The sequence below is a fragment of the Zootermopsis nevadensis genome, unplaced genomic scaffold (genome assembly GCF_977971745.1).
Source record: "Zootermopsis nevadensis isolate Lab colony 2312 unplaced genomic scaffold, Znev_1.0 Znev_ptg000002l, whole genome shotgun sequence".
Taxonomy (NCBI): domain Eukaryota; kingdom Metazoa; phylum Arthropoda; class Insecta; order Blattodea; family Termopsidae; genus Zootermopsis; species Zootermopsis nevadensis.
In genome coordinates, this window is record NW_028259134.1 from 464,134 (window position 1) to 477,018 (window position 12,885).

General features: G+C 35.0%; 1 protein-coding gene across 5 annotated transcripts in view; it reads right to left on the reverse strand.

Moving 5' to 3' along the window:
• The window catches only part of RyR (Ryanodine receptor), a 127,474-nt gene that overhangs the window by 60,570 nt on the left and 54,019 nt on the right, over nucleotides 1-12,885 (reverse strand). For all 5 annotated transcript variants that reach the window (XM_087357335.1, XM_087357330.1, XM_087357331.1 and 2 more), the window contains 15 exons: nucleotides 12,440-12,637; nucleotides 11,207-11,344; nucleotides 10,842-10,994; nucleotides 10,064-10,179; nucleotides 8,696-8,859; nucleotides 7,826-7,924; nucleotides 7,136-7,288; nucleotides 6,909-7,032; nucleotides 6,204-6,294; nucleotides 5,097-5,279; nucleotides 3,988-4,168; nucleotides 2,953-3,167; nucleotides 2,579-2,733; nucleotides 1,910-2,034; nucleotides 716-916 (listed from right to left, as the gene is read on the reverse strand). In XM_087357335.1, the coding sequence (XP_087213461.1) occupies nucleotides 716-916; nucleotides 1,910-2,034; nucleotides 2,579-2,733; nucleotides 2,953-3,167; nucleotides 3,988-4,168; nucleotides 5,097-5,279; nucleotides 6,204-6,294; nucleotides 6,909-7,032; nucleotides 7,136-7,288; nucleotides 7,826-7,924; nucleotides 8,696-8,859; nucleotides 10,064-10,179; nucleotides 10,842-10,994; nucleotides 11,207-11,344; nucleotides 12,440-12,637 (2,296 nt within the window). The remainder of the gene's footprint in view (nucleotides 1-715; nucleotides 917-1,909; nucleotides 2,035-2,578; nucleotides 2,734-2,952; nucleotides 3,168-3,987; nucleotides 4,169-5,096; nucleotides 5,280-6,203; nucleotides 6,295-6,908; nucleotides 7,033-7,135; nucleotides 7,289-7,825; nucleotides 7,925-8,695; nucleotides 8,860-10,063; nucleotides 10,180-10,841; nucleotides 10,995-11,206; nucleotides 11,345-12,439; nucleotides 12,638-12,885) is intronic.

Consider the following 12,885-nt stretch of genomic DNA (forward strand, 5'->3'; position numbering starts at 1 on the left):
TCTTACTGAAAGATATGTTAACCTGTCCCACAAGCTTTGTAGATGCAAAGCTTTCTAGTGTGTTCTAATACAAAATGCAGTTTCATGTTACATGTGAAGAAAAATTATCATTTTGGTGCGTGTGAGTGCTCACTACATATATATATCTCACAAATAACTTTTACATGTTGTATGTATATGTTAAATGGACTAGACAAAAAATTTAACAGTTATGCCTATTTGCAGTCAAAGGCATGGAATACTGCTTTGTCAGAAAATATAACTTTCATCAGACAGACATTTTAATCTCCTATCCTCATAGGTATCAACGTAAAACATTCAAAACAAGAGTGTCTGGTCTTACAGTTTATAACGTGTGATTAAAAAAATTTCCAGATTGGCTGTAAGGTGACACTACTAGTCTGTAAAAATTTCTCCTTAATGAAGGTATAATACAATCTGTTGAATTGTTTTCCATTTTTAAAAATATAAGATGCATCATTTAGAAATAATGTGTTATGTGCTATCAGCCACCTGATAAGTTACAGGTTTAACATTACTCTGTTAAGAGAAAAATTGTGTAGCTGAAAGCACAGGAGTTTCACGGACGCTTACCAACAAAGGCAGAAACACTGAATTTTCCGTAACAGGTCACAAGAGAACTACTTTTAACAGGACACCATGAAATGAGCATTTAATGTATTTTATGAAAAGAGCATAAATTTTGTTAAATAACCTGCGCAATAACAGAAACATCTGGAGCACAGCGCCCCAGCAAATCCACCAAAGTACAGTAGAAGTTCAGAATGGCAGATCCAGTGTCAATGTAGTCTTCATCTTCATCGCTCTCAGGCAGTGGATGTTCAAACTGTAATATGGACATCGTTCCTTCTGCTTCATCCATCAGCTTCCTCCTATCAGCAATGCGCTCTGACATCTGGAATGACAGAAACTCGCCGATTACCAAAAGAACCACAATACCAACAAAATATAAAACAAATCTGACACTTCTCTTTCATAAACATTCTCAATGTATACATATTGATTCACTCAAGGGGAGTGATATTTCAAGCATGTACACACATACAAAACAGTCGTCATTATATTTAATAGGCCCTATTAACTCCTGGATATTCATGTTTAAAAACTGTGTAAATTCTGGTTTGTAACACCCAAAATGTGATAATTGTATAATTTCATAATTAGCATCTTGGAATACTGGTCTTACAACAAACAGCCCTGCACAGAACATTTTGCTCTCTATGATACAAATTTTCAATAAACTACAGATTTTCAAGTAAGCGTTCTGCTCCCTCTTTCTTTTCTTTTCGTTTCTTCACTTTGAAACCTGATCATTACTCTCTGCTGTAATCTATTAAATCATATCATCCCATTGATGATGTTCATAAGCCTTCAACATCAAAAGAGTGATAGCTATAGCAGGTTCTGGGAACATAATGAGAGAAAGACTAGAACTACTGTGAAAATTTCTACATTTTTGGACAATAACAGCTAGAACACCCACCAACAAACACCAAAGTTACTCAAAATTTTTCCTGTCACTTCCTACCCCCACAATAAATTTCAGACTCTGCAGCTTCAGTTCTTACACAGGTTGGGTTGAAGGTAATGAACTTTGTTAAAAACAATTTCTGTTGAAGAAAAGAATTATTATAAATTGTGCCCCTAAAAAAATATATCCCAAGTATGCCGCAAGCACCAAGACGTAGAGAACCCCTGCAGTAGATCATGTCTGTGGCTGCATGTAACACTATAACAGTATATAAAGTAATTTGAATCAAATGTCAAGTATCACCAGAATACAACAGATTTAAAGAGCTATATTACTAGTTAAAGGGCGTTAAAGACTGTTAATGCTTTAACATTGACTGCTGTATATGTGCTTGATATGATGAACTTATGAGCAAACCTTATTTGCTTCCATGATAGCTCTCAGCAAGCCTTCTCCTTCTCCTCTTAGCGCCGGACCTAAGCACTCTGGTCGACGTATAAGAAGACGGATTACAAGGTTAGCATTTTCTTCTACACTCTCACCTACAAATAAAATACATTATTCATATAATTTTGACCTTTGTATTGTGGGTTTGTGAATGATTGAATATTACAGTAAGTTATTTTATGTACAGCTAGCACATCTACAGGATTCCACATTGTAATATCTAGATGCAGGAAAAATTATTCTTAAAAACATATTTTGAAAGTCTGTTCATATTAATTTGGTCATATGTAATAAAGAAGTTTTATGAAATGAAACTGTAGAAAACATCCATAAATTATAATAAATTCTTCTAGGGTCTAAGAAGAATTCATTATACAAACTCACCATGAAAGCTTCAGATCATACATTGGTATAATTAATCAAAATTAAACAGAATCATGCTCTTTTAATATTTGCAATAAATGCGTTCACAGTATGCAATTAAATAAATCGGTATGTAAAAAGAAGGCAAAAACAGAATTCGCATACAAATGGAAGAGAAGATAATGTTAACTAAGGTCATCAGAGTTTACCTTTTTATCTATGAATAGGGCTCTACATATGTTTCTCATACAGAAAAGATATAAGAATTTTAATTACCATTGACCCAGACACAGAATCTCAAGAAATCTAAATATCTCTCTCCTTCCACTGGATCCCATCCCAAGTCTGGATATCCTTTCTCAACAAGCTCAGAGTTGGATTGCAAACCACAACGGGAAAGATAGATGGCAATTTTCTCCAAGTAATGTTCTCTGAAAAACAAGTATATGCTTCACATAGAATCATATGAATGGCAAATTTTCAAATAATTATATTCAAATAACTGTCACAGTATGCTGTCTATGGAATCCAAACAATCTAAATCATTCACTAAGCAATACATTAATCTGTATCTGCCATATTTCATGGCACAATCTGTATCATGAAAGGGAACTTAAGATTAAGGCAGAAGGCTAATCAAGAGTACTGACCTAAGTGCAAGAGCCAATTCAGTATTTTCCATGAGTGAGGAATAAGCCACATCCAGAGGCGTACTGCCACGCAGAGATGGTCGCGAGAGAAGAATGTTACTATTCTCCAGAAGAAATGCAAAATGGTCAAACATAGCCTTCTGGTTCTGACGAGAAGTCCTGCAGAAGTAGCACAGGAATCGGCAACAAGCTACGACCATCTCGTGAGAGGTGTCCTGATTTGAACAATACAAAAATGTGAAGATAAAAATAAAATAAAACTTACATTAAATTAAATTAGTGTCCTTTACTAATTTGTACAGAGAAAAAACACCAGTAAATATTTTACAATTCCATTACTAAGTGAGATTTGAGGTTCTCATGGCAGCAAGCATGATGATGGCTGTCTTATCGGTTGTTGCACCATGTAGTCTGGCATAAGTTCATTGACGTTTGAGAGGTGGTGCTGCCTCGATCATCAGGGCAATGATTACTCAGCAACCCAGAAGATGACCACCGTCAATTCCATTAGTGTTATAATTCATTTTTGTATGACATTTTGATAATTAAATGGGAAAAACATGCAATTGTCTTATCAACTGTTACATGTAATAAGTAGATATGAACAAATAAGTCAATTATGGGAGTAAATGCAGTATTTTCAACATGACATGGAACAGTGTAATGAACAACATCATACGCATGCAGTTCTAGTAGGCAGACACTAGTATTTCATAAGAAACGTTTAGATGCGTTTACATGTCATCATTTAGATGAAATAAAACATCAAATCAAAACATTCTGTTGGCCGCCATATTGTTATATTCCATTTCCTTAAAGGATCAACCTGTGTATATATCAGGGCCCATAAGTTTTCATGGTAGCACTCTTTGTTCTGTTCAGTGCAGATTCCAGTGGTATACAACAGCAGTGGTCACACTGAATAATAGGATATGTAGACAGACGTGAGAAGCTTGATAACAGGGTTAAAAGAAGGATGAAATACGTTCCCTTTGCATGCTAAACAAATACTGAGAAGTGGTACTGAATTTCAACCTTCTCCTTTTGAGGCAATTCTCCTTCTTGTCCCGTGACTTGAGTTTGTGTCTGGGTGTCTGACTGGGCCTGAGCTCGTCTGCCAAGAGTATTCATCATCACTGCCATCACATTTTCATGGACACGTAGGATTCTAATCAGGTCAGGATGCTGGAAGAATGTATGGTTGTTCACCAGTTTCCTAAAAAATAATATATATTAAGTGCATTTAGAACAATGTACAGTAGTTAACATAATAATGGATTCAGTATTACGAATGTTCAAATAGTAGTCTGGAAAGAATATACGACCCCAGTGGCATCTTTTATAACAGATAATAAACTTTTCATTATAATTTTTACACACCACTTCAAGTGCGTCATTGCTGCACACATTCCAATAACGGCATTATGTCATCCTTGCACTAACGTAACCCAGTGTCATTGCTGTGCAAAAATGTGTTCCGACAATTATCTCTACTCCCACTGTGGGACAACATAAAAGTAAAAACACAATTTACTATCTAACATAACTCCAAAATCTTTTATACAGTCAAAATGGAAAATTGAAACATCATTTACATAGTAATTAAAATTATACTTTTAGTCTCAAGTGTGAAAGATATAATTTTAGTTTTCTGAATATTAATTACACTACATTACTTTTGTACAAAATCAATCATATCTCTTTTTAACCCTTGAAATTATTTGGAAACTGCCAGGTCCACTAGTTGTGTATAATTTATTTTATTTATTTATTTAGTGTTCTGTCTGAGGACAGGTCCATATGAACAGGATCCTTCCATCCTTTTCTCGGACTGGGACCTGTTCATATACGTTCTTGGCAGATGATCCAGAAGTGGTTTGCCATTGCCTTCTTCTGTGTGTGAATGGAGTAATTGTTGGGATGCCACGGAGGAAAACTCCGTGTTGCCTAGACCACGGCCTTGCCCAACGCAAGTTATAAATTCGGGCACCGCCGGGAATCTAACCCGAGACCCCAGGATTACAAGGCCAGCGTTCTAACCGCTAGACCACCGTGGCTTGTTGTGTATAATTACGGGAGAAAAACTGAGAAAAAATAAACAACAATAAGAATAATCACCATAATTACTGGTGAAACCAACTTACCATAGTCGTTCTCTCATCAGGCCCTCCTCCTCTTGCGACATCTGCACAGGCAACAGAGATCTTATCTGACTCAAACCAACCCACATTTGAGCGACATCATCCTTTGTCTTACTGTTAATTATGTATGTCTTCTGTAATGATCTAATGAGCTCACCAATGCTGTCATACTGTCGCACCAACAAGCTGAAATATTAAACAATGCTTAATTCATAGCTTAGACTTTTTCAAAAAAATGGCTATGTGTACATGAAAGTACAATGTTACGTATCTTGCAAATAATAGGAACTTTAGGAGAATGAGTGTTATGTAACACCACATATGACAGTTACCATAACTGATTCTGGGGGGGATCAGAAACCTTTAGTCATGTCGTCAACATTAATCTCTACTGTCTGTATGTCTCAGCTTATGTACAATTCAGATGGTCGTTTGTCACGCTAACACACCGCTAAATCATTACCCCAGGAGCTGAAATAAGCCTAACAGCCCTGCAGTACAGGGGTTTAAATCCTGTATTCCCACACGGAAATTTTAAAGGATGTACGTGCCTTCTGACTTCATACTTTCGCCATTATGTCATTGCTATACTGCAATACCGTGAATAGGTTAAAATCATTTTTTGAAGTTTGCTTGGACATCCACTCAGTTTATGAATTACGAATTGACACTAAGTGTTATCAACCATGGGCTATTAAGACAGTGTCAGTAAGTAGAATATTCATCTAGTGTATTATAAGTCTCATTATTTCGCGTGACAATAACTTGATTCACGGAACCAAAGGACTGGTCTAAGGAATAAAAATATTTATAGAATTTTTTGACTTCAATTTAAACACTTTCCAATGGAACACATTTGCAGAACCAAGAGCATAAACTGCCTAGTTATACTAGCAGGTTAAAAAATTTTCACAGAAGAATCAAGTTACTAAGCATAATTGCATTATAAGCAAGCAATTCTTGGAATAAAGAAAGAAAATAAAACAGAGGAAACAAATGAAATGAAAATGAAATATTCATGAACAAGAGGGACGCGTGGAAGAGGGTTTGTGTCACGGAGGCAACCGGCAACAGGAAAAGTGTCTGAAGAAACAATAACTGTCAACTTACCTGAACATTTCTCGTACAAGCTTAGATGTTTCAATCTGAGACTCTTCAGCCCACCTTACAATTGTACTAATTAATATTTTTCTGAAAACCTCTGTAACAGTTACATAAGATGGTTAAACAAGATATAATAAAACTAGTAAAAAGCCCATTTAAATTCAATGGGGAATCTTTCATATCCAAATCCCTCTCTCTCTCTTCTTCTCCTTTATCCTTTTGTATCTTCTTCAAACATTTCTCCCATCTCTCTTTCTTACTTTCCTTAAACCATTTCATACCTTCTTTCCTTCTTTTACTCGTATTCATTTCCAATCCCTTTCACATATCAGTATCCTTGAACCTTCCCATCCTTCGTAATAACCGAACCCCTCTTTTTAGTTAACACAACACATCACAGTGACTACTTCACTTTTACAAATTATCATCATGCGGATATTTGATAAGGAAAAATTTAATCTCAAGATGCTACATAATGTGGAAATTATCAAATTTAATCAAAATTCACTTATTCTGTTCTTGAGTTGTTTCATGAATATGGGCAAATGGACTGAAATGGTTTTAGAAGGTGTTCCTCAAAGTTGCAAACACACCTAAACAGGATAATAAATAATGATAAATACCAAAACAATCACAGCTCATGATAAGCATTAAAACTGTCCCTAACACATTGCTGGGATTATGTAATAAGACTTAGGACTAACAGTTTACCTTCTGGTGATTTCTTTAAAGGTTCTTCTACTTCTTTGGGTTCTATTTCCAGTTCTTTCACAGCGTTGATAAAATTAAATAAACGCTTGAATGGGCGAGACTTCGCCACATCTGCTGCGAGTTCCTGAAGAAAACATGAAAATTCTTAACTGTTGACCACTCTTGACAGCTTATCACAGCAATATGGACTTCCCTTACATCAAAACAATACACCATCTTCACCTCACCTCAGGTTCCTCAGGCTCCTGCAGAGCACTTAGTGAAACATAGGACATAAGCCTGTCGTGGAACTTAGCCAGACGCTCGGACAGCTCTTCTCCACAGGGGCAATTCTCCCTCTCTTCTCCCTCCAAGTTCTTAAAGCCAAGAATTGCATTCATCTGCAAAAAATCAATAAAACACAATTATTCTGCAATTTTTCCACAAATTTAGAATTCTGTCAAATGAAGAATCTTTTTAACAATGATTTTTGTACAAGTTATGTTCTCCAATTTTATGATTAATCTTCAAAGGCTGAAAGGGATGTGTGTGAGTGGATGAATGGCATTATATTGTAATCCTATATTTTATTTATTAATATGAGCTCAGATGTTGAAACATGTCCTATACGCTGTTTAGCGTCATGTATAAATGTTTTACGTAGCAATTATAATTCACAGACTTCAGCTATGTATATTCAACTGAAGTTCATACCTTTCCATCAGTAATGGATATAAAATTAAAACAAGGCATAAAATAAAACAAACCTTCTGAATAATGTCTTAGTCCTGAAAAAAAAGTATATTGCAAGACAAGATTTGTTTAACTTCCGAACAGTATCCATAGTGACCAACAGTTCTAGCTTGTTTTATACAATTCATGCTGAATTGTTAGAGAGAAAGAATTCCAGCAAAAACTGAAAGTACGAAAGCACTTACTTGCTCTCGAGGTGGGCATCTGAATTCTCTGGTCTTCTTAGCTGCAACAGCTGATGGCAAGTCAGACTGCTTGATTTCAACGTATCTTCTCAGTTGATCCTATAATAAAAAACATTATAGGAAACAATAAAATGAAACTAGCACATTACTCATAAGATTTGCTATGACCAATCTTATGTAAGAACCACAGTAACATCCCTTCTTAGACTGAGCTATATGATGAAACAGAGAGTTAGGTTTCTTATTATAATTCTAATATTCGATTCTCTTAAAAAATTTATTGAAGGCTCACTCACTTAAGTCAAACAAATTGCATCTTATTCTGTTTAACTACGAAGCTTCAATATCATTCTAAAGTTTAACGACAACAGGATAATAGTAAAACCTACACAAAGAACAAACAAGTAATGAAGAAATAATTAATTTAGTATTTTTCTTCCCACTGAAAAATATATTTAACGTTCTGTGACATTTTCACGAAAGGTCCCCTTAAAAACTACGTGGTTTCAGTAATCTTGATAACTTGTAAGCAGTTACTTAATCAGTCAGAAAGATAAATTACTTCAGTTTAGTTTAGTCAGTGTTTCTATGATAATTTTAAAACTTCATTTCAATATAAGCTTGAAACATTCTTTCACTCTAAATTCCAAGTACTAAGAACGGTATTTTGTGTACAAAGTTTAGACAATTATTTAGAAAATGGAGTAGTTTGTAATTTATACGCTAGGTTCATAAAAAACTTGACATCTTTCATGATTTTAAAGAATGCAAATTTCTTGCTTTAAATAGAAATTTGAACCAGCAAACTATGGCATGTAATTCGAATAAATTATAGTTTTCTGGCTATTACTGTCTAGAAGTAGAACTTACAGTCTGAAGATCACCAATAAAATCGTGACTGAAGGCGATGGTGGATTCCACTCTGTGCCGAAGCTGAATATCACAAAGGTGATGAAGCAAGTAACACATCTGAAGTTTTGCTCCTTCAGCCATCTTCATTTGTAACAAGCCCTTCTTATGCTCATCCTTACCATCTGCAAGGCACATTTTATATATGAGCATATTTTTTACTGAAATTTGGGACAGGCAGGTACATACAGACAATTAAATTTTGTCAAAATTCTTACAAGCAATCCATCCAGATAAATTCTGGCTTAGTGTACCACTGAAGTAGGTTTTTTTATTTATTTAAGACCATATTAAACAGTCGTGACACAGTAATTCTGTTCACTGTTATGTTTGCAGTGACTTACTTATCATGTAGACAATTTTTACCAATAAATTGTCAAGATGCAGTCATATTGTCAGCAGCAGGACAACAAACTCTGAATGTAAGAAGAAGTAATAATGTTTGGCCTGCCAAGCCTCACAGCAAAATGATTAGTCTTTATCAGGGTTCTTTGTCAGTGGTCTGGTTACAGAACAGTTTATCAACAAAGAGTAGTTTCAAATCAGAAAAGTAAAAATGGCACAAGGCACACAGGTATCCCTTTCGCAGGCACATGTCATGTGAATGAGTAAGATTCATCAAAGATTATTTCAGCTGTGACTCAATCTGCTCCAGCTAGTGTCAGGAGCCTGCGCAGAATTTGAATCAAAGCCCTTCTTTCTACCTGAGGAAATAAATTTCATTTCACTCCCTCCAATGTGATTAAAGTTAATTTCAGATATCAAATCATCATGGAAAATGTGGGAATTTTTGTATCTTGAATTGACAGGAAAAGATTAAAAGTTATTCATACAGCTAACTCAGTCTAAAAATAACTTCACAGACCCTGTGTCGAGGCAAGAACAGTCAGGTCATACAACACGACTACAAAACTGAGGGTTCAGGGCTAAAGAAACCTGAAATAACTGAAAATAAATGTAAAGTAGTTATGTATATAAAGACAGATTTTTACAAAACTTTATGTTCAGGAAAATGGGTTCAGTCTCAAGAATATAGCTTTCATTTGACATTCTAAGCTTAAAAATGCAATAAATACACTGTATTTTGTAACAAGGATCACTTTTACATGGTTTATATTCCATTTAAACCGGTACATGTGCGTAGACCACGGGAATTTAAAGGTCATACCTAAAACATTAATGGTTTAGTTGTATGCTAGTGGCCAGCTTGAATGCACATAAGCCATAATGCAAGGCCAAGAAAGGTTAATATTTAAATGCTCTCTCTTCCCAGCACTGAATGGTTAAGGTAGCGTTTATCTCAAATTATTATACACATACAAAAATTACCTTTCTGAAATGATTCATCCCAAGTCCCTGGATCAATCATGATCAGCAACTTAACAACATCCTCATCAGTCAGCATACCAACCAGCAACAAACGGTCCGCCAATTTCAGCAAGGGCCTGAAATAACATTGAACATTTTCATTAGTACACGCACAGCTCTTTATAAAGAATAAATTGAATCAAACCATTCCACAAATGCCCAAGTTTATACAATTTATATGCAGTAGTCTCTTGTAACTGGTCCCACAAAAACTATCTTTAATTGAATTTATTGAATACATAAATATTCGACTTAGAAGCAATCTGACTGGCCATATGATACAATACATATCATTTATTAAAAATTTATCATTAATATAAAAATTGGACCCTGTGGAACCAAGGGATCACTGTACTTGTATTCAAACATGCAGTTTAAGAAATATTTTATCCAATTTGTTGCTTTACTACAAACAGGTTTCAACTGTAACTGCGAGAATAAGAACCAATCACATCACAGACTTCAATAAATTCAAATCAGGAAGGTAGACTGGGGGTTCCCAACCCAGTCATTTTCATGTGCAGAAATGCATGGATATCTTTCAGTAAAGTGTCCATTAATATAATGCAATTGTAACCAAAATTGGAAAATGACAACAAATTTTAATAAAACTTCCCAATATCAAAAAAATGTAATCCTGATTCAGCATTATAAAGTTTTTACATGCACGCGCGCGTGTGTGTGTACATATTTTCTCCTTTTTCACAGAGTACAACACAACAAAAAGAGTTGTACTTACAGGAATAGGTTCTCATTACTGCCTCCAATGGGATCCCTGTTGTGTACTTGATTGATCTGAACAGCCTCATCTAGAGCTGTCATTACAAAATTCTTTACCACGTCAAGAGGGAAGTAGGGGCTGTACAAACTCTTGATGTTGTCAACTGTCTCACTGTAAGAAGAAAAATACAAAGTTTTAAAAAACAGATGTTGCATTCAATAATGTTCCTAGATCTACTACAACAAATAATTAGATAACTTCAAAATGTGTATGTCAATAATTAATACACTCTTACATTAAACAAGTTTAACAACCTTTTATTAGCAAAACAGAATTCTAATAATATTTCTATTCTTCTTACAATAATTTAAAAATGTACTTACGCAATGTCTGTCATATTCATCTGCGGTCTTACTGATTCTGTTTTTAGGCAGCATAGACTATGGTCCATTGTAGGATCTTCATATAATTCTTTTAACTCTGGACCCAACGGAATGATATATTCATTTTTACAAACCTCCCTGAAAGACAAAATCATTACTTCAGATGATTACCAAACTCAAATTTAATTAACATATACTACAGTAACTTATGAATGTACAATCAAATTAGGCCAAACAGATGAACACAATTTTTTTAAGAATCGACACTGACAAAATAAAAATCATATGGAAACACAAGACTGCTATGGAAAAACACAATAGTTTGACAACTGCAGAAGAACACATTTACTGAATAAGCAGTCAGTGAATGCCAATTCTGTTCATTCTGAAAGCCCATAGGCATAGTTCAGTTGAAATCCTCACTGCTTTCATTTACAGGGTATTAGAAAAATGTGCAACAGTTTGAAACGCGTGCCACTACGGAACAAGTAGTAGGATCACTGAAACGCGGTACCACCGGATGTGGAAATGTCAGGAGTTTGCAGTCAAGTAAACAATGCGCACTATGCAAGTTGGCAGTGGAATGGCGCACACCCTCATTCAGTGAATGTCATCTTTTATATCCTACATGATGTGTTTTGTAGCCACATTGTGTTGAATCAACTTTACCTGTTGCATGTTTTTTTTTTCCTGAATACCTTATAATTCAAAGTCATACTTAACTTCTTGTTAACAGATTAGCAAAGTTATGTTTTATAATTATGTGCTGTGCTGCTTCTAATTCCTATTTGCACACTTAACACAACAAAATGTCTTCAAAGTCAAACTACAGAAGTAAGATTCTACTGCTGTGGGGTCTGTGCCTCCTCTTCCATCTTGTGTTCAGATTTTTTGTCGTAAATATTTGAAGATGATTTGTAGGTCTGAAGTATGTAAAAATACGTAACATGTATGAACAAAAAGCATAAGGAGGATAAAGCACCATGTCAGAACTGATATAAAATTTACAGATGAGAATTAAAATTCATTTTAATTACAGCAGAATGGGAGTCAATGAATTTAAGACAAGCATGCAAAAACCTTACACAACACTTAAAAATTGATAATCTGAATAACAACGAGAAGAATTTGTTTACATAAACTATTATAAAATACAGTTTAAAATTATAAATTTAATTATGGCACTAATATTGTATAAGTATTAGGATGAACAAAGCAGGAAGAACTACTCACATCGTTGTAGCATGTGATTCCAAGTGAAGCGCTATGAGCAGATCATAGAAACCCTGTCGCAAGGGCCCCGACATATACTCTGAGCAAATGGCATATAATAGTTGTTTCTGGTCCACATGGAGACAGAGGGCATGAGCTGCACGATAATTGGACTGGTAGCAGAGCGCGGCGTACAAAGTGAGAGTGTGGGAATGAAAACTGTAAGACAAATAGAATAATTAGACAAAAGCCTTGCAGGAAATTCTATTATATTCCAGTGGTATTAATTAGCTAAAGCAAATATTTTGGAAACAAGTACACTACAATATTTATACTCAGATTCTCTACATAGGAAACTGTAATCCTGTCACCTTTAAAATGAAACTGCAATGAGCTCTCTAGCCAAATAAGACTCTTATTTGCTACAGATTTCTGGGTTACACTGGGCGGACTATTAAGTTTTTCCT